The sequence below is a fragment of the Chelonia mydas genome, chromosome 7 (genome assembly GCF_015237465.2).
Source record: "Chelonia mydas isolate rCheMyd1 chromosome 7, rCheMyd1.pri.v2, whole genome shotgun sequence".
NCBI lineage: Eukaryota > Metazoa > Chordata > Testudines > Cheloniidae > Chelonia > Chelonia mydas.
This window is the reverse complement of record NC_057853.1, coordinates 123635505-123655933: the sequence shown is the minus strand read 5'-3', so window position 1 is coordinate 123655933 and position 20429 is coordinate 123635505. Positions and strand designations below refer to the sequence as shown.

General features: G+C 46.9%; 2 protein-coding genes across 5 annotated transcripts in view; one reads left to right on the top strand and one right to left on the bottom strand.

Moving 5' to 3' along the window:
• The window catches only part of LOC102947972 (tectonic-3), a 62057-nt gene extending 48200 nt beyond the window's left edge, over positions 1–13857 (bottom strand). The window contains exons 1-4 of one of the 4 annotated variants that reach the window (XM_043552399.1): positions 13705–13857; positions 13100–13389; positions 12423–12432; positions 6557–6678 (exon numbers count right to left, since the gene is read on the bottom strand). In XM_043552399.1, the coding sequence (XP_043408334.1) occupies positions 6557–6678; positions 12423–12432; positions 13100–13389; positions 13705–13826 (544 nt within the window). In that variant the 5' untranslated portion in view covers positions 13827–13857. Of the gene's footprint in view, positions 1–6556; positions 6679–12422; positions 12562–13099; positions 13390–13704 lie in introns of all 4 variants that reach the window. The other 3 variants (XM_043552398.1, XM_037903611.2, XM_037903612.2) reach the window with 3 other exon arrangements.
• A 94-nt stretch (positions 13858–13951) lies between these two features.
• ENTPD1 (ectonucleoside triphosphate diphosphohydrolase 1) overlaps positions 13952–20429 on the top strand; it is a 105037-nt gene continuing 98559 nt past the window's right edge. Inside the window, exon 1 of the mRNA XM_037903614.2 lies at positions 13952–14428. The gene's annotated coding sequence lies outside the window, so the exon portion shown is untranslated. The remainder of the gene's footprint in view (positions 14429–20429) is intronic.

Below are 20429 nucleotides of genomic sequence, written 5' to 3'. Positions count from 1 at the left end.
GAGTTATTAGCCATTGGAATAATTTAACTAGGGATGTGGTGGAATCTACATCACTTTAAGGTTTTGTGTCTTTAAATCAAGACTGGTTTCAGAGTAACAGCCGTGTTAGTCTGTATTCGCAAAAAGAAAAGGGAGTACTTGTGGCACCTTAGAGACTAACCAATTTATTTGAGCATAAGCTTTCGTGAGCCACAGCTGTAGCTCACGAAAGCTTATGCTCATATAAACTGGTTAGTCTCTAAGGTGCCACAAGTACTCCTTTTCTTTTTTTAAATCAAGACTTATTGTCTTTCTAAAAATATAGGCTGTACCCCAACAGAAATTAGGGGTTTGATGCAGGAATTACTGGGTAAAGTTCTCTAGCCTGTTATGCCAGAGGTCAAATTACAAGATTATACTTCTGGCCTTAAAATCTATGAATATTTGAGGGTTTTTTTAAATCATCGAATTCCCTTCTAAAAGCAGGATCTTCTCAGAAAGGACTGTACTGTACAGGTGTCAGGACAGAACTTGTGAGTTCTAGGTCAAAATTTCCAAAAGTGGCCAGTACCAGATGCTTGAAAGGCAGGGGAAAGAAACATCAAAGTGAACAATTACACAGGGCATTGGAGCGGAGCCCAGAGCTGGAGCACGGAGCAGCTCCGGAGCAGTGGAGCTGCAGGTTTTTGCCTGGAGCTGGAGCAGAGCACAGTTCCAAAGCCCTGCAATTACCGAGTAACATACCCCAAGGGTAACCTACCCCCCCCTCAGCCTTAGCAATTGTCTTTTGCACTGAAAAGAGGAGGGTTTATATCCCTTACATTTTTTCTTATATGATACAATTCTGGATATTCTCCACTATATAAACATCTAACACTTTTTAAAATCCTTCTAGGCCCTTGGGCTCAGCAATATCTTGTAGGAGTGAATGAATGAACCCCGAAGCAAGGGAGGCAACTCAAACCCAGGCTCCCTTGAAAGTGTTGTCTGCCTGCCCTACAGCAAAGTGGTGAGTAGAAGATGTGGAGCGGTATCACTCAACTTTACCAATTCTTGTTTCTTTGTCTCTTTTCAGTTCACCAACTTTGTCCGAGTGGGCTGAAAGCATGACTGTTTCTTACGCACCTGTTTGACCTTTCAGAAATACAGCCCTCTCCCATCCCCAAGATGTAAATAAAAACAGTAGTGATAAAATCTTGGAAAACCATCCGGGGTCAAGAAAAGTGAGGTTGGTGTATGTTATGCTAGAGATCAGACTAGATGATCACAGTGATCCTTTCTGGCCTTAGAATTTGAAAGGAGAGGCTCTAAGATTAGAGCAGAAAGAAGTCTTTAGAGAGGACAATGGTGGTATCTGTACTCCTGGGGGAATAGTGCACCACTGCACAAACTGTAGCCAATGATTTTAGTTATTATTCATTTATTGTGTAATGTTAAGATGAATCAATATGTTATACATATTCACTGTACGTTAACTAGAATGAATTTGTAGGATTATAAAAGTGTAAGATTGATCAGTATTTAGAGGAACCAAATATTAGATATGAGTAAGAAAAGTTGAAACACAAGAACCTGTAGGCTGAGGCTTGCAAGAATTTAGCTTAGCTATTTTAAGCCTTGGAGACAAGAAATGATGACATAAGTGACCGGAAAATAACCCGATGCCCTAAAATTATGGGAAAAGTGGTACCAAGTGGTAATATTGCACAAAATTACCCAGAAGATTAATATTAGATCATAAAAATATTGTAAAGGCGCATCTGTCTGACATGTACCTTAACCACAGGATACATGTTGTGCATCAGTGCTAATGAGAATAAAGGGAACGTATATAGCCTATAGAAAATTGGGGTCTCTTAAGTTTCCAGGAGACACAGACCAATAAGAGAAAAGAGGGTTGACACTTTTATGGACATGCGCAGAATGTAGGTATAGACAGAATCACATCATAAAAACGGGATGCCCAGAATGGGAAAATTGAGCTTCCTATGGGAGATTCCAGCAGGAACCATCCCTCTACCGATGATCAAGCCATTAGCGACCCATCAGACCCTAACACTGTTGTTAAGGATGGGAGTATAACTATATTTGTAACTTGTGCATAGGTCTGTATAGAATTTCTATACGTTTGGGTAATCGTAACTTTAATAAAACTTGTAAAACAGATTAGACCTTGTACTTGTGAATGTATGTGTGATCACTACCCGTGGTCTTTATGTGTTCCCAGGGACTCTAAATCTGAAGCAAGTAGCAGAGCTGACATTCACTCTGTTAAGCTTGAAACTGTAGCCATCAGAGCCAAACCTATGGTGGTGGAATACCAGATTACAAAATTCACTTAAAATAAAATAAAAGGCTACAAAACGCAGAATTTATGTCCCCCACAGATTCCCCCTCCCACCCACAGAATAATTGATTCAGATGGGGAGACAAAGTGAAGCTGCGAGTGGGGTCATGCTGCAGTTACATGTTTCATTCACCAAGGGCTGATTTGGCACCAGAAGAGAGGGCAGCTCGCTCACTGGCCAGAGAAGCCAGCTGTGGAGAGAGAGGGGGCAGAGGCTGCCTTCCTCACAATGCCCTGCCTGCTTGCATAGCCAGGTGAGAAGGCACAGGATATGGGCAGGATGGATGGAGCAGGGCACACGGTGCTGCTGGGGGGTCACACAGACTGGGGTTCAGAAGAGCTAGTGGGGGGGACAGACTGAGGTGGGGGAACAGGAGCTAGTGGTGTGATAACATTGAGACAGGCTGAATGGGAGTGCAGGGACACAAGAGGACAGAGGCAGCTATGCCTAGCTGAATGGGGAGTGGGGATGCAGGGACACACTGGGCCAGGGGAAGGCATACCTGGCTGGGTGAGGATGCAGAACATAGGGGAACAGGGGGGAAATGAGGGTGCAGGGCCACATGGGGACAGGGGAAAATGTGCCTGACTGAACAGGAGAGGCTAGGGGTCTGGCAAGGTTTGCATGGGGGAGGCTCCCCAAGTCCCTAACAATTCCTCCCACCACAAAAAAAACTGTTCCACAATTCTCCCACCCACACCCCTCCAGGTTCACTCCCAGGTTCCTTCCCAGCAATTACTTCCCTTTCCCTTAGCTCCCCCATTACCTCTGACTCCCCTGAGCCTTTGCACTGCTTCTGAGGGGTGCGGGAAATATGCTCCTGTATTGTAGTTTAAATGAATTATTATTCAAAGTTCTCTATTAATGTGCCTAGTAAGAAATTTATTTGTCAAAAAACATTTCCTGAATCTTTTTTGTTGTCTGTATTGTTACAGACATATTTGCTGACAGGTATTTTGAAATAAATCACCAAAATAACTGAAACTGGTGTGATTATATTGTGTTATTTTGACAAAATATGCAGAATTTTAAAATACTGTGCACAGAATTTTTAATTTTTTGGCACAGAATTTCCCCAGGAGTATATCTGAGACACTAACCATTATGTGCTATTCTATGTATAGTGAAATAACTGAGGTATCTCAAATATGATTGGTAAACACTTATTTTTTGGCCAAGCAAAGCAAGGTCCAATGCTCAACCCAATGGCATTCTCTGTGTGGGTCACTGCACCCTTGCTTGGTGGAACTATTCCTGTTTCAGCCATCATCACTGCAGCCCAGGTTCAGCAACAGGCTGTATGACATGCAAGGATTTCGGAAATCTGTTTCCTTTTGATGATAAAAAGCCACAAAACACCATTTTCTCAAGAAGGAGAAGTAGAGACTATTCCAAGGGGAAGGAAGATGGTCTTCAAGTTAAGGCACAAAACAGAGAATAAGGAAATCTGAGCTCTGTTCTTGCCTCTGCCACAGACTTTGTCTGATCTTGAGCAAGTGCCTCCGGACAAAATTTTCCAAATCACTCTGATCATGGGTACCTCTGTTTCTCAGTACCCAACTTAAGACCTCGATGGTCTGATTTTAAGAAGTGCTGAGTGCCTACACCTTCATTAAATTGGAGATGCATATTTTGTTTTGTTTTTTTAAATCAGGCCCCATGCATCACAAGATCATAGAATCATAGAAGATTGGGGTTGGAAGAGACCTCAGGAGGTATCTAGTCCAACCCCCTACTCAAAGCAGGACCAACCCCAACTAAATCATCCCAGCCAGGGCTTAGTCATGCCAGGCCTTAAAAACCTCTAAGGAAGGCGATTCCACCACCTCCCTCAGTAACCCATTCCAGTGCTTCACCACCCCCCTAGTGAAATAATGTTTCTTAATATCCAACCTAGACCTCCCCCACTCCAACTTGGGACCATTGCCTCTTGTTCTATCATCTGCCACCACTGAGAACAGCCTAGCTCCATCCTCTTTGGAACCCCCCTTCAGGTAGTTGAAGTCTGCTATCAAATCCCCCCCTCACTCTTCTCTTCTGCAGACTAAACAAGCCCCTTTCCCTCAGCCTCTCCTCGTAAGTCAAGTACCCCAGCCCCCTGATCATTTTTGTTGCCCTCGGTGGACTCTCTCCAATTTGTTCACATCCTTTCTGTAGTGGGGGGCCCAAAACTGGACACAATACTCCAGATGTGGCCTCACCCGTGCTGAATAGAGGGGCATAATCACTTCCCTAGATCTGCTGGCAATGCTCCTACTAATACAACCCAATATGCCGTTAGCCTTCTTGGCAACAAGGGTACACTGTTGACTCATATCCAGCTTCTCGTCCACTGTAATCCCCAGGTCCTTTTCTGCAGAACTGCTGCTTAGCCAGCCAGCCCCCAGCCTGTAGCCGTGCATGGGATCCTTCCGTCCTAAATGCAGGACTGTGCACTTGTCCTTGTTGAACCTCATCAGATTTCTTTTGGTCCAATCCTCCAATTTCTCTCGGCCACTCTGGACCCTATCCCTGCCCTCCAGTGTATCTACCTCTCCCCACATCTTAATGTCATCCACGAACTTGCTGAGGGTGCAATCCATCCCATCATCCAGATCATTAATTAAGACGTTGAACAAAATCTGCCCCAGGACTGACCCCTGGGGCACTCCGCTTTATACCGGCTGCCAACTAGACATCGAGCCATTGATCACTACCTGTTGAGCCCAACAATCCAGCCAACTTTCTATCCACCTTATTGTCCATTCAGCCAATCCATATTTTTTTAGCTTGCTGGCAAGAATACCGTGGGAAACCATAACAAAAGCTTTGCTAAAGTCAAGATATATCATGTCCACTGCTTTCCCCATATCCACAGAGCCAGTTATCTCCTCATAAGATGGTCACCTAAATATTAAGGCGCACAATATTAAAAGACACCCTTGAAAATTTTGGCCTTAACTTTTGGTGAGCTGAAATATGAATTGAAGAAGCAGGGGGCTGCTTTAGCTAGTATATCACCTAGTACGCGACATCCTCGCTCCCTGCCCCTCCCCTCCAGAGCCTCCTGAATGCCGCCAAACAGATGATTGCTGCAGGCGGGAGGTGCAGGGAGGGAGGGGGAAGTTGTTGATCCATGGGGCTGCTGATGGGCGGGAGGGGCTGGGGGGGTGGAGGAGAGCTGATATGGGGGCTGCCAGCCCAACCTGGTTCCAAGCCCCCAGGGCCAAACAACGTTATAAGCAAACATTGCGCAAATTTAAATAAGTATGTTCTCTAATAGATCAGCAATGAAACAACGTTAACTGGGACAACGTTAAGCGAGGAGTTACTCTACAGGAGAAGCATGTTTTAGAATCCATGAGGTGGAAAAAAAACCCAAAAACTAGACCTGTAGATGGGTTTATTCCCTGTTTTATATAAATTTTTAATATCATCACCATGATCCAGAAAAAGAAATACCACATGGCTGATAAACCTCTGCAGGCTCTTTGAAAGAGAAATTGTTACATTGGTATATATATTATATAATGTGATATACTGACTTCAAAGCACTTTGGCTCAGGCCCATAGCAAGTAAGTAAAATATTTTTGTTTTCCTAGCCAGCTGAGTGTAGGCCGTATGAATCTGCATATTTGAACAGATCCTTGAAAGAGCAATAGGTGAATGAAAAACATATTATACAATAAGGAAATGTGAACTTAAAAATACAAACTAGTAGGGAGACTCAGGGGCAGGCACAGTAACATAATACAGAAATTGTCAGATTAGATCAGACTATTGGCTCATCTAGTCTGGTCTCCAGTCTCTGACAATGGTCACTGCCAAATGCTTCAGAGGAAGATGCAAGAAAACACATAACAGCCCATTATGGAGTAACATGCCCCTGGGGCAGCTGCTTTCTAACTCAAGATTCATGCCATGAAGCCAGAAGGTTTATACCCCTTATAGCATTCTCATCTTCTTTACTATCCTTGTGAATGTTATAATTATCCTCATAAATGTCTTAACTTTTTAAATCTCATTGAGCTCTTGGCCTCAATAATACCTTGTAGCAGTCTTGTAGATTTCTTGGCCAGCTTCAGCTCAAAGGCGCATAACTCCTCCTCCCACCTGGGCCTGTAGTGATGCTGGCAAGTGCTGTGGAACAGCTGACTGTTCACCCCTCATATTCACGAGATGTTACAGATCAGATTCCCTGATCAGGGAGAACTTGGGAATTCAGTGTGCCGAGGGTAAGACTACTTACAATCACTCAGCTGCACACAGAACAGAGACTCATATCCGCTGGGGTCAGTGACGATTTCAGTGTGATGAGGGGTGTTATTTCTGAAAATAAGAGACTTCTCCACGCACACTTGGTTCACAATTCTGCACAAAAAACAGAAGAGAGAGAGAGCTAACGCTAAGGATACATTTACATTCCATGTCCCTCCGCCCCCCAACCAACTGGATACCGAATTCTTCTTAATTTCCTAACACAAACTGTATTGCATTATTAAACATTAAAAATAATGTTTTGCATTATTAAACAATTAGACAGTTAGTGTCTCACCCTAGAAGGAGCTGTGGGTGAGAAGTGAACTGTATATTTGCGAGGCACTTTAGGATTCTTTACAATGCAATATAATCGCAGGAGTACGAGCCTTCTACCACATCTCCCCCTTTCTAGAACAGCCCAGCCCATCCCAACCTCCTCCCCCTTCTCTCCAATCTGTCTCCCTATCCCCTGCCTCTCAGTTGCCATCCCTAATAATTTCATTATAAAGTCATCATGTCCAGCCTTGCAAAACTGTCATGACAATGTATAAGCCCTGCCCAAACATCCCCAGTTCCTCCCTCAGAATCATTTAACTGACCTCAGGCATTTGAACATGGTCACACAAACACCAAGTGATATTAAAATAACTGTGTCTGGATTTTAGTTTCTGTTGGGAGTGTTCAGACAGTGAGAAAGCAAAGAAAAAGCTGGACATGCACAAGTCCATGGGGCCAGATGCAATGTATCCGAGGGTGCTGAGGGAGAAGGCTGATGTGAGCCGTTGGCCATTATCTTTGAAAACTTGTGGCGATTGGGGGAGGTCCCAGACGACTGGAAAAGGGAAAATATAGGGCCCATCTTTAAAAAAGGAAGAAGGAGAATCCGGGGAACGACAGACCCGTCAGCCTCACCTCAGTCCCCAGAAAAATCATGGAGCAGGTACTCAAGGAATCCATTTTGAAGCATCTGGAGGAGAGGAAAGTGATCAGGAACAGTCAACATGGATTCACCAAGGGCGAGTCATGCCTGACCAACCTGATTGCTTTCTATGATGAGATAACTGAGTTTGTGGATATGGGGAAAGCGGTGGACATGATATACCTTGACTTTAGCAAAGCTTTTGATATGGTCTCCCACAGTATTCTTGCCAGCAAGCTAAAAAAATATGGATTGGATGAATGGACTATAAGGCGGATAGAAAGCTGGCTAGATTGTTGGGCTCAACGGGTAGTGATCAACGGCTCAATGTTTAGTTGGCAGCCGGTATCAAGCGGAGTGCCCCAGGGGTCAGTCCTGGGGCCAGTTTTGTTCAACATCTTAATTAATGATCTGGATGATGGGATGAATTGCACCCGCAGCAAGTTCGTGGATGACACTAAGATGGGGGGAGAGGTAGATACACAGGAGGGTAGGTATAGGGTCTAGAGTGACCGAGAAAAATTGGAGGATTGGGGCAAAAGAAATCTGATGAGGTTCAACAAGGACAAGTGCACAGTCCTGCATTTAGGACGGAAGAATCCCATGCACTGCTACAGGCTGGGGACTGACTGGCTAAGTGGCAGTACTGCAGAAAAGGACATAGGGATTACAGTGGATGAGAAGCTGGATATGAGTCAACAGTGTACCCTTGTTGCCAAGAAGGCTAACGGCATATTGGGCTACATTAGTAGAAGCATTGCCAGCAGATCGAGGGAAGAGATTATTCTCCTCTATTCGGCACTGGTGAGGCCACATTTTGAGTACTGCGTCCAGTTTTGGGCCCCCCACTACAGAAAAGATGTGGATAAATTGGAGAGAGTCCACCGAGGGCAATGAAAATGATTAGGGGGCTGGGGCACATGACTTATGAGGAGAGGCTGAGGGAACTGGTCTTATTTAGTCTGCAGAAGAGAAGAGTGAGGGGGGGATTTGATAGCAGACTTCAACTACCTGAAGGGGGGTTCCAAAGAGGATGGAGCTAGGCTGTTCTCAGTGGTGGCAGATGATAGAACAAGAAGCAATGGTCTCAAGTTGGAGTGGGGGAGGTCTAGGGTGGATATTAGGAAACACTATTTCACTAGGAGGGTGGTGAAGCACTGGAATGGGTTACTGAGGGAGGTGGTGGAATCTCCATCCTTAGAGGTTTTTAAGGCCTGGCTTGACAAAGCCCTGGCTGGGATGATTTAGTTGGGGTTGGTCCTGCTTTGAGCAGGGGGTTGGACCAGATGACCTCCTGAGGTCTCTTCCAACCCTAATCGTCTATGATTCGATGACTCAAAGTGTGACCCCAATCTCCTTGCACATGTGTATGTTAGTTACTTCAGTCAGGCAACAGCATTATCATGGTCCCTTAGCCATTGCTTAGCCAAGATGTCTGCATGCAACACGGAAGGGCATCAAGTAGCCAGTCCCTCACAACTCAACTATTGCTGCCTGGGAGATAGAAGGAGAAGGGTTGTTATTAGCAGAGTTAAAAAACCCCATTGAGATTGGTAGGTGTGAACTCACCCTTCAATTAACATAACTGTAAGCATAAGCCCCACCCAAGACAAAAGGTGTATGTGAACCTGCCCAAGAGCTTTTGGCTGAGTATTGTTTTCGGTAGGGGTGTATGTATGGGAAGAGAGACCACATAGAAACTGAGACCAGACCTGACTGAGGCTATGTCTACACTACTGACCGTACAGTAGCACAGCTGTACCACTGCAGTTGAGCCACTGTAAGGTCGTCTGTGTAGCTGCTCTATGCCGGTGGGAGAGAGCTCTTCCACCAGCGTAATTAAACCACCCCCCAACGAGCGCTGGTAGCTATGTGAGCAGAAGATGCTCTCCCACTGACATAGTGCTGTCAATACCGGCACTTTTGTCAGTGAAACTTATATCGGTCAGGGGTGTGGTTTTTTCACACCCCTGACCAACAAAAGTTTTGCCGACAAAAGTGCTAGTGTAGACAAAGCCTGAGACAGACACACAGCCTCAAGAAGCAGCTGAAAGCATGGTGGCTGACCCAGTAGGAAACCTAGACGAGAATGCTCTTAGTGCTGCAGGGAAAAAAAGCCATTTCCTGCTATTTGATTCCCTCTGCATTCAGAGACACAGAACTTTGTACTTTCTTTTTGTAACACCGACAGACCCCGGTCTTCAGCGGTAGGATCGAACCTGGGACGCTAAATGCATGAGCCTCTACTGCAGGGGTGGCCAACCTGTGGCTCCGGAGCCACATGCAGCTCTTCAGAAGTTAATATGCGGCTGTGACGGTTCCCCCCATAAGGCTTCATGGAAATATACTTATGAATATATATGACATAACTGGAATATGTTCTACGCTAAATATGCCATGTAACATATCTATGTAAAGGTTAGGATCTACTGAATCTATTAATCCTATTTGTATGCATGTATCATTTTTGTATTCGAAGTTATGAATATTGGCTGTGTACTGGCTTGATTTCTAAATTACCTTAGTAGAGGATTTGGTCAGTTCCTGGAGAAAGGAATTTGCAAAGTTAAATGCCCAATCAAGAAACACTTAAGGAACAATTCATCTTGGAATGCTCCAATCCACATAAGAAGTCTTCCTAGGGACATTCAAGATACCATGTGGGCAATGGCTTCTGCCTGTAAAAACTGTGAGTCATGCATGGACATGTGACTTGCCCAGGTGACTCCAGAACTCCATCTTGGAGCTGGACTTTGCATAGGAGAGAGGAGGGGGTCTCCACCCACAAGAGAAAGTCTATTTAAGCCCATGGGAGATCCCTCTGTTTTGTCTTCAGCTGGCTAAAGAGAGAGCCTCTCCACCTCCAAGAAAGAAACTGCAACAAAGGACAGTAACTACAGGGGGTGTGAGTAATTGCTGGACCAGGACTAGAAGGAGATTAGTCTGTAAAAGGAAACTTACTGGAACTGGTGAGGTTTTTATCTGTATTCAGTTTGATTAGACATAGATTTGTGTGTTTTATTTTATTTTGCTTGGTAATTCACTTTGTTCTGTCTGTTACTACTTAGAACCACTTAAATTCTACTTTCTGTATTTAATAAAATCAGTTTTTACTTATTAATTAACCCAGAGTATGTATTAATACCTGAGGGGGCAAACAGCTGTGCATATCTCTCTGTCAGTGTTATAGAGGGCGAACAATTTATGTTTATACAGGGTAAAAAGAACAGGAGTACTTGTGGCACCTTAGAGACTAACCAATTTATTTGAGCATAAGCTTTCGTGAGCTACAGCTCACTTCATCGGATGCATAAAGTGGAAAATGCCGTGAGGATTTTTTATACACACAGACCATGAAAAAATGGGTGTTTATCACTTCAAAAGGTTTTCTCTCCCTCCCCCCACCACTCTCCTGCTGGTAATAGCTTATCTAAAGTGATCACTCTCCTTACAATGTGTATGATAATCAAGGTGGGCCATTTCCAGCACAAATCCAGGTTTAACAAGAACGTCTGAGGAACGGGGGGGTAGGAGAAAACAAGGGGAAATAGGTTTCCCAGTCTCTATTCAAGCCTAAGTCATTATGCAAGAGAACCTATTTCCCCTTGTTTTTTCCTACCCCCCCCCCCCCCCCGTTCCTCAGACGTTCTTGTTAAACCTGGATTTGTGCTGGAAATGGCCCACCTTGATTATCATACACATTGTAAGGAGAGTGATCACTTTAGATAAGCTATTACCAGCAGGAGAGTGGTGGGGGGAGGGAGAGAAAACCTTTTGAAGTGATAAACACCCATTTTTTCATGGTCTGTGTGTATAAAAAATCCTCACGGCATTTTCCACTTTATGCATCCGATGAAGTGAGCTGTAGCTCACGAAAGCTTATGCTCAAATAAATTGGTTAGTCTCTAAGGTGCCACAAATACACCTTTTTCTTTTTGCGAATATAGACTAACACGGCTGCTACTCTGATAAAGGGTAAAACAGATTTATTTAGGGTTTGGACCCCAATGGGAGTTGGGCATTGAGTGTTAAAGACAGGAACACTTCTGTAAGCTGCTTTCAGTTAAAGCTACAGCTTTGGGGCACGTGGTTCAGACCTGGGTCTGGGGTTTGCAGCAGGCTAGCGGGTCTGGCTCAAACCAGGCAGGGCACTGAAATCCTAAGCTGCCTAGGCACATCAGGTGGCAGCTCCCAGGGGGTTTCTGTGATCCAACCCATCACAGCAGCTTCTTGTATAGGCACCGTCTCCAGGGCTGGAGCTACAGGTGCCAACTTCCCAATGGGTCAGGGGGTCCTCACTGCTCAACCCCTGGCTCTGACACAAGCCCTGCCCCCATCCCACCCCTTCCCCAGAGCCTGCCATGGCTTTGTTCCTCCCCCTTTCCCCCCAGAGCTTCCTGCACGCCCCGAAACAGCTGATCGGGAGGTGTGGGGAGGGATGGGGACGGGACTGATCAGCAGGGCTGCCGGTGGGCAGGAGTGCTGGAAGCGGGGACGGAGTTGATTGGGGGGCTGCTGATGTATTACTGTGGATCTTTGGCAATGTACATTGGTACATTCTGGCTTCTTCTCAGGTTGGCCACCCCTGCTCTACTGCATGAGCTAAAAGCCCCATAGCCCTTAGCTAAGGCTGTAGATCAGACTCATTAATCTCTCTCTAAGTGGTCTCGGCACCACTAGATAGGACAGAACACCTCACCCAGGAGGCGTGTGGATTACATTTGTAATAAACAAAACTGCATCAAAGGTATACCTGCCTATCACCAGTTTCTACTCCTAGGCCCCAGACTTTGACTAGCCGCTTGGGTTGAAAAGGGGGAAAAATACATTACAACAGTCAGGCATCAGCACTGCCCTGGGCCTTTCACCACTGCTTCGCAATGGTATCTGTATGCAGCACTGAGGAGCATCAGGAAGCCGGTCCCTCACACCTTACCTGGTGCTGCCTGGAAGACAGAAGGAGAAGGTAGCCCTTGAGTCTCCCAGATCACAGCCAAGGTAACAGTCAGTATCACAGCAGCAGTTTATGTCACAGGATCCAGAATGCAGGTTGCAGATACAGGTGGGCAAACAAGCTAAGAAGAGAGAAAGAGACACCAGATCAGGGGGAGAGGGGATCCCAGACTCCGTCCTCTAGGTGATATGTGGGGAAAGCTGGTTCAGGGGGAGAGGGGACCTTGGGGTAGGTGAGGGAGACCAGCCGGAGAGAAATTCAGGAAAGATAGGCTGATATGGGAAAGGACCCTGGGTATTGACCTGAAGGGGATGAGGAAGAGTGACAAGCCAGGTCAGATGGAGAGGGGAACCCAAGCAGTAGGGTGCAGGGAATGGGGCGAGGGGAGGCTGGGTCAGCAGAAAGGTAACCCCAGGCACTGTACTGCAGGGGAATGGTCAGGAGACAGCCCAGGTCAGGGTGAGAGGGGACCCCAAGCACTGTACTGCTGGGAATGGGTGGAGAGACAGGCTGGGTCCAGATCAGACAGGGGACCCTGGGCATTTCCTTGCAGGGCATGGGGCAGGGAGGAAACAGCCTGGGCCGGAGGAGAGCGCACCCTGGGCCTGGGCAACGTCCTGCTGGGGATGAGCGAGAAGGGACTGTGGGCCCCTCCTCACCTTCGGGAGCGGATGGGTCTCCCTGGACTCCCGGAGTCGCGCTGGGCTCCGGCTCCGCGGAGCTGCCTCCCTCTGGGCTGGGGGGTCCGGGCCCTGAACTTCCCCCCGGAGTCATGCCACCAGGTTCGGTGGCCGGGCTGGGGCCGATCCCCGCGGTCGGGCTGGAGGGGCCGGGGCCGATCCCCGCGGTCGGGCTGGCGGGGCCGGGGCCGATCCCCGCGGTCGGGCTGGAGGGGCCGGGGCTGTCCCCCGCGGTCGGGCTGGCGGGCCCGGGGCCGATCCCCGCGGTCTGGCTGGCGGGGCCGGGGCCGATCCCCGCGGTGGGGCTGGAGGGGCCGGGGCCGATCCCCGCGGTGGGGCTGGAGGGGCCGGGGCCGATCCCCGCGGTCGGGCTGGAGGGGCCGGGGCCGATCCCCGCTGGCGGGCTGGCGGGGCCGGGGCCGGGGCCGGGGCCGGGGCCGATCCCCGCGGTCGGGCTGGCGGGGCCGGGGCCGATCCCCGCGGTCGGGCTGGAGGGGCCGGGGCCGATCCCCGCGGTCGGGCTGGAGGGGCCGGGGCCGATCCCCGCGGTCAGGCTGGAGGGGCCGGGGCCGATCCCCGCGGTCGGGCTAGGGGTCCCAGCCCCCCACCGCGGCTGCAGCAATAGCAGGAGCTGGAGCAACAGCCGCTTCGGGCCCATAGCACCAACTTGTTGCCAGGGAACCGATACACTAACGTCTGACGTCATGTCGTAAACGATCCGGTCTCGCGATAAACCTTCGCGCAGGCGCGTGTCAAAGGCGCCCTCCACCCAATGCGCATGTGTACATCAATCTCCTCCTCGGCCCGCCCTTGGGTGGGAGGCAGACGCCTCGTGGGGGCTGGGCCTGGGCGCGAGCGTGGGGATGGAGGCGGCCCCTGGGCGGTAGGGGGGTGAGCCCCGGCCCCACAGAGCCCGCCCCGGGGTGTGCGAGCAGCGCCCGGCCGCGCAGGGCGGTGCGCTGAGCGGGGAGCCGGCTGGGCCGTCTCCGTGCGACTTCGCCCCTAGTAGAGCTGGTCCGGTCTCCCCAGGGCCTCGCCTGTTGCCGCCGGGGTGGCGCGATCTCCCGCTCCGGGAAGCGTGTGCCTGTCAGGACGATCCCGGTGGGGCGATGCCCCAGCGCCGAGGGCACAGGGCAGTCCTCGAGGGAGCGCCAGTCCCCACGTCTGGCAGTGAGGGGCTTGGCGGCTGCGGGAGCGTGGCGCTGTGTCCCTGCCCGCTGTCTGTCGTCCATGAGCGTCGCTCCCTCTTTTCATTAATCCAGTTATAGGGTCAGCCTGCACAGCATCCCCTGGCCACGCGATCCCCAGGTTGGTTGACTCTCTTGTGTGAAGAAGGACTTCCTTCTGCTTGTGTTAAGCTTGTTGGCTATTCATTGTATTGGGTGATGCTGGTTTGTGTGTTACGTGAAGTGGTAAAAAACACTTCCTTATTTACTTTCTCCACACCAGTTGTGATTTTATAGACCTCAATCATAAGAATGGCCAAATTAGGTCATACCAAAGGTCCATCTAGCCCGGTATCCTGTCTTCCAACCATGGCCAATGCTAGGTGCTCTAGAGGGAATGAGCAGAACAGGGAATCATCAAGCTGGCTGTATTTTAAAGAATCCTTATTGAGGTTACAGGGACAAACCATCCCGATGTGTAGAAAGAATAGTAAATATGGCAGGCGACCAGCTTGGCTTAACAGTGAAATCCTTGCTGATCTTAAACACAAAAAAGAGGCTTACAAGAAGTGGAAGATTGGACAAATGACCAGGGATGAGTATATAAATATTGCAGGGGCATGTAGGAATGGAATCAGGAAGGCTAAATCGCACCTGGAGTTGCAGCTAGCGAGGGATGTTAAGAGTAACAAGAAGGGTTTCTTCAGGTATGTTGGCAATAAGAAGAAACCCAAGGAAAGTGTGGGCCCCTTACTAAATGAGGGAGGCAACCTAGTGACAGAGGATGTGGAAAAAGCTACCGTACTCAATGCTTTTTTTGCCTCTGTCTTCACGAACAAGGTCAGCTCCCAGACTCCTGCACTGGGCAGCACAGCATGGGGAGGAGGTGGCCAGCCCTCTGTGAAGGAAGAAGTGGTTCGGAACTATTTAGAAAAACTGGACGTGCACAAGTCCATGGGGCCGGATGCGTTGCATCCGAGAGTGCTAAAGGAATTGGTGGATGTGATTGCAGAGCCATTGGCCATTATCTTTGAAAACTCATGGTGATCGGGGGAAGTCCCGGAAGATTGGAAAAAGGCTAATGTAGTGCCCATCTTTAAAAAAGGGAAGAAGGATGATCCTGGGAACTACAGGTTGGTCAGCCTCACCTCAGTTCCCGGAAAAATCATGGAGCAGGTCCTCAAGGAATCAATCCTGAAGCACTTACACAAGAGGAAAGTGATCAGGAACAGTCAGCATGGATTCACCAAGGGCAACTCATGCCTGACCTATCTAATTGCCTTCTATGATGAGATAACTGGTTCTGTGGATGAAGGGAAAGCAGTGGACGTGTTATTCCTCGACTTTAGCAAAGCTTTTGATACAGTCTCCCACAGTATTCTTGTCAGCAAGTTAAAGAAGTATGGTCTGGATGAATGGACTATAAGGCGGATAGAAAGTTGGCTAGATTGTCGGGCTCAACGGGTAGTGATCAATGGCTCCATGTCTAGATGGCAGCCGGTGTCAAGTGGAGTGCCCCAAGGGTCGGTCCTGGGGCCGGTTTTGTTCAATATCTTCATTAATGATCTGGAGGATGGTGTGGATTGCACCCTCAGCAAGTTTGCAGATGACACTAAACTGGGAGGAGTGGTAGATACGCTGGAGGGTAGGGATAGGATACAGAGGGACCTAGACAAATTGGAGGATTGGGCCAAAAGAAATCTGATGAGGTTCAACAAGGACAAGTGCAGAGTCTTGCACTTAGGACGGAAGAATCCAATGCACCGCTACAGACTAGGGACCGAATGGCTAGGCAGCAGTTCTGCAGAGAAGGACCTAGGGGTGACAGTGGACGAGAAGCTGGATATGAGTCAGCAGTGTGCCCTTGTTGCCAAGAAGGCCAATGGCATTTTGGGGTGTATAAGTAGGGGCATTGCCAGCAGATCGAGGGACGTGATCATTCCCCTCTATTTGACGTTGGTGAGGCCTCATCTGGAGTACTGTGTCCAGTTTTGGGCCCCACAGTCCAAGAAGGATGTGGAGAAATTGGAGAGAGTCCAGCGGAGGGCAACAAAAATGATTACGGGACTGGAACACATGAGTTATGAGGAGAGGCTGAGGGAACTGGGGATGTTTAGTCTACGGAAGAGAAGAATGAGGGGGGATTTGATAGCTGCTTTTATCTACCTGAAAGGTGGATCCAAAGAGGATGGCTCTAGACTGTTCTCGGTGATAGCAGATGACAGGACAAGGAGTAATGGTCTCAAGTTGCAGTGGGGAAGGTTTAGGTTGGATATTAGGAAAAACTTTTTCACTAGGAGAGTGGTAAAACACTGGAATGCGTTACCTAGGGAGGTGGTGGAATCCCCTTCCTTAGAAGTTTTTAAGGTCAGGCTTGACAAAGCCCTGGTTGGGATGATTTAGTTGGGATTGGTCCTGCTCTGGGCAGGGGGTTGGATTAGTTGGCCTCCAGAGGTCCCTTCCAACTCTGTTATTCTATGAAGTGATCCATCCACTGTTGCCCATTTCCAGCTTCTGGCAAACAGAAGTTAGAGACACCATCCCTGCCTATCCTGGCTAATAGCCATTGATGAACCTATCTTCCATGAATTTATCTTATTCTTTTTTTAACCCTGTTTTAATCTTGGCCTTCACAACATCCTCTGGCAAAGAGTTCCACAGGTTGATTGTGCATTGTGTGAAGAAATACTTCCTTTTGTTGGTTTTAAAACTGCTGCCTATTAATTTCATTTGGTGACCCCTATTTCTTGTGTTATGAGGAGTAAATAACACTTTTCTTATTTATTTTCTCCACACCAGGTGTGATTTTATAGACTTCTATCATATCCCCCCTTAGTCGTCTCTTTTCTAAGCTGAAAAGTCCCAGTTTTATTAATCTCTCCTCATATGGCAGCCATTCTATACCCCTAATCATTTTTATTGCCCTTTTCTGAATCTTTTCCAAGTCCAATATGTCTTTTTAGAGATGGGGCGACCACATCTGCATGCAGTATTCAAGATGTGAGTGAACCATTGATTTATATATAGGCAATATGATATTTTCTGCCTTATTTATGCCTTTCCTAATGATTCCCAACATTCTGTTTGCTTTTTTGACTGCAGTTGCACATTGAGTGGATGTTTTCAGAGAACTATCCACAATGGGCTGGATGAATGGACTATTAAGGTGGATAGAAAGTTGGCTAGATTGTCGGGCTCAACGGGTAGTGATCAATGACTCCATGTCTAGTTGGCAGCCAGTATCAAGTGGAGTGCCCCAAGGGTCGGTCCTGGGGCCGGTTTTGTTCAATATCTTCATTAATGATCTGGAGGATGGCATGGATTGCACCCTCAGCAAGTTTGCAGATAACACTAAACTGGGAGGAGAGGTAGATAGGATACAGAGGGCCTTAGACAAATTAGAGGATTGGGCCAAAAGAAGTCTGATGAGGTTCAAGAAGGACAAGTGCAGAGTCCTGCACTTAGGACGGAAGAATCCAATGCACCGCTACAGACTAGGGACCGAATGGCTCGGCAGCAATTCTGCAGAAAAGAACCTAGGGGTTACAGTGGACGAGAAGCTGGATATGAGTCAACAGTGTGCCCTTGTTGCCAAGAAGGCCAATGGCATTTTGGGATGTATAAGTAGGAGCATTGCCAGCAGATCGAGGGATGTGATTGTTCCCCTCTATTCGACATTGGTGAGGCCTCATCTGGAGTACTGTGTCCAGTTTTGGGCCCCAAACTACAAGAAGGATGTGGAAAAATTGGAGAGAGTCCAGCGGAGGGCAACAAAAATGATTAGGGGACTGGAACACATGAGTTATGAGGAGAGGCTGAGGGAACTGGGATTGTTTAGTCTGCGGAAGAGAAGAATGAGGGGGGATTTGATGGCTGCTTTCAATTAGCTGAAAGGTGGATCCAAAGAGGATGGCTCTAGACTGTTTTCAGTGGTAGCAGATGACAGAACAAGGAGTAATGGTCTCAAGTTGCAGTGGGGGAGATTTAGGTTGGATATTAGGAAAAACTTTTTCACTAGGAGGTGAAACACTGGAATGCGTTACCTAGGGAGGTGGTGGAATCTCCTTCCTTAGAAGTTTTTAAGGTCAGGCTTGACAAAGCCCTGGCTAGAATGATTTAGTTGGGGATTGGTCCTGGTTTGAGCAGGAGGTTGGACTAGATGACCTCCTGAGGTCCCTTCCAACCCTGATATTCTATGATTCTGTGAATGACTCCAAGATCTCTTTCTTGAGTGGTAACAGCTAATTTAGACTCCATCCTTTTATATGTATAATTGGGATTATGTTTTCCAATGTGCATTACTTTGCATTTGTCAACATTGAATTTCATCTGCCATTTTGTTGCCCAGTCACCCAGTTGTGAGAGATCCTGTTGTAGCTCTTCACAGTCTGCCGGGACTTAACTGTCTTGAGTAGTTTTGTATCATTTGTATCATCCCCCTTAGTCATCGCTTTTCTAAAGTGAGCAATCCCAATCTTTTTAATCTCTCACATGGAAATTGTTCTATACCCCTAATCAATTGTGTTGCCTATCTTTGTACTTTTTCCAATTCTAAGATAGCTTTTTTGCGGGAAACCAGAAAAGCATGTAGTATTCAAGGTGTGGGCATACCATGCATGTACATAGTGGCATTATAATAGTTTCTGTCTTATCATCAATTCCTTTCCTAATGGTTCCTAACATTGTTAACTTTTTTGACTGCTGTTGCACACTGAGCGGATATTCTCAGAGAACTATCCTCAATGACTCCAAGATCTGTTTCTTGAGTGGTAACAGCTAATTTAGACCCCATCTTTTTGTATGTAAACTTTGGATTATGTTTTCCAGTGTGCATTACTTTGCACTTGTCAACACTGAATTTCATCAACTTTTCGGTGCACAGTCATCCAGTTTTGTGAGATCCTTTTGTAACTCTTCATAGTCAGCTTTAGACTATGACTTGAGTAATCTTGATTAATTTTGTATCATCTGCAAATTTTGCCACCTCTCTGTTTACCTCTTTTTCCATATCATTTATGTATATGTTGAACAGCACTGGTCCCAGTATAGATCCTTGGGGGATGCCACTATTTACCTCTTTCTATTGTGAAAACTGACCATTCATTCCTAACCTTTGTTTTCTGTCTTTTAACCACTTACTGATCTATGAGAGGACCTTCCCCCCTCAATCTAGGACTGCATAATTTTCTTTAAGAGCCTTTGGTGAGGGACCAGTCAAAGGCTTTCTGAAAGTCCAAGTACGTCCACTAGATCACCCACCTTATTGTCCTTGATTCTGCTGATCATAGATTCCTCCTTGTGTGCCATAGCTTCCCTTATCAGTTTTCTACAATTCCTATCAGCTATATATATAAAAAAATAAATAGCTACCTTCACTTCCCCTACATCACAGCATTTTTTTTTTAACTAGTACAGCTTTCTTCTTCACTTGTGGCTTTTGGGGCACCTAGTATGGTGTTCTTAAATTATTCCCAATTATCATTCACTTTTTTCTGATTAAGTTCTTCCTCCCGGTATATGATTTGTCTTTTATAATGATTTTCAGTTTTGTGAACTAGGCCCTGGTAAAGCACCAAGTATAAATATTACCGGTCTAGATTTTATTCTGCTTGCACATTACAAATATGATCAAGTCATTATCACTTGTACCTAAGCTACCATTAATGCTTAGGTCCGTGATTAGATACTCTTTATCTGTTAAGACAAGATCTAATAAACAATTATCTCATGTTGGCTGCAACATTTCTTGAGTTAGGAAATTGTCATTTATAATGTTTAGAAATTCCAATGATATTTTAGTACTGGCAATGTGATTGTTGCTAGTACTCAAATTGAAGTCCACTATCATCACAGTTTTTTTTTTTCCTCCTACACATTATAGATAGGGGTGTAAGGAGGCATAGTACAAGATAGTATGCAGTTTCCTAGTGTAGTGTTGATAAATTTTCACCACCAGTTAGTAGAATTAGTAGAATTTCAACAACTTCCACCCAGTCAGCTCCTTATAGATCTGGGCCATGATGGTTTGATATACTTGAAGTGCCAAGGAAATCCCAAACTGAAATCACTTAGGCACACTGTGTATATGTCAAAATTGGAGTTAAAGGTGCAGAGTTATGACCTTTCTCTAGTGAGACAGACCT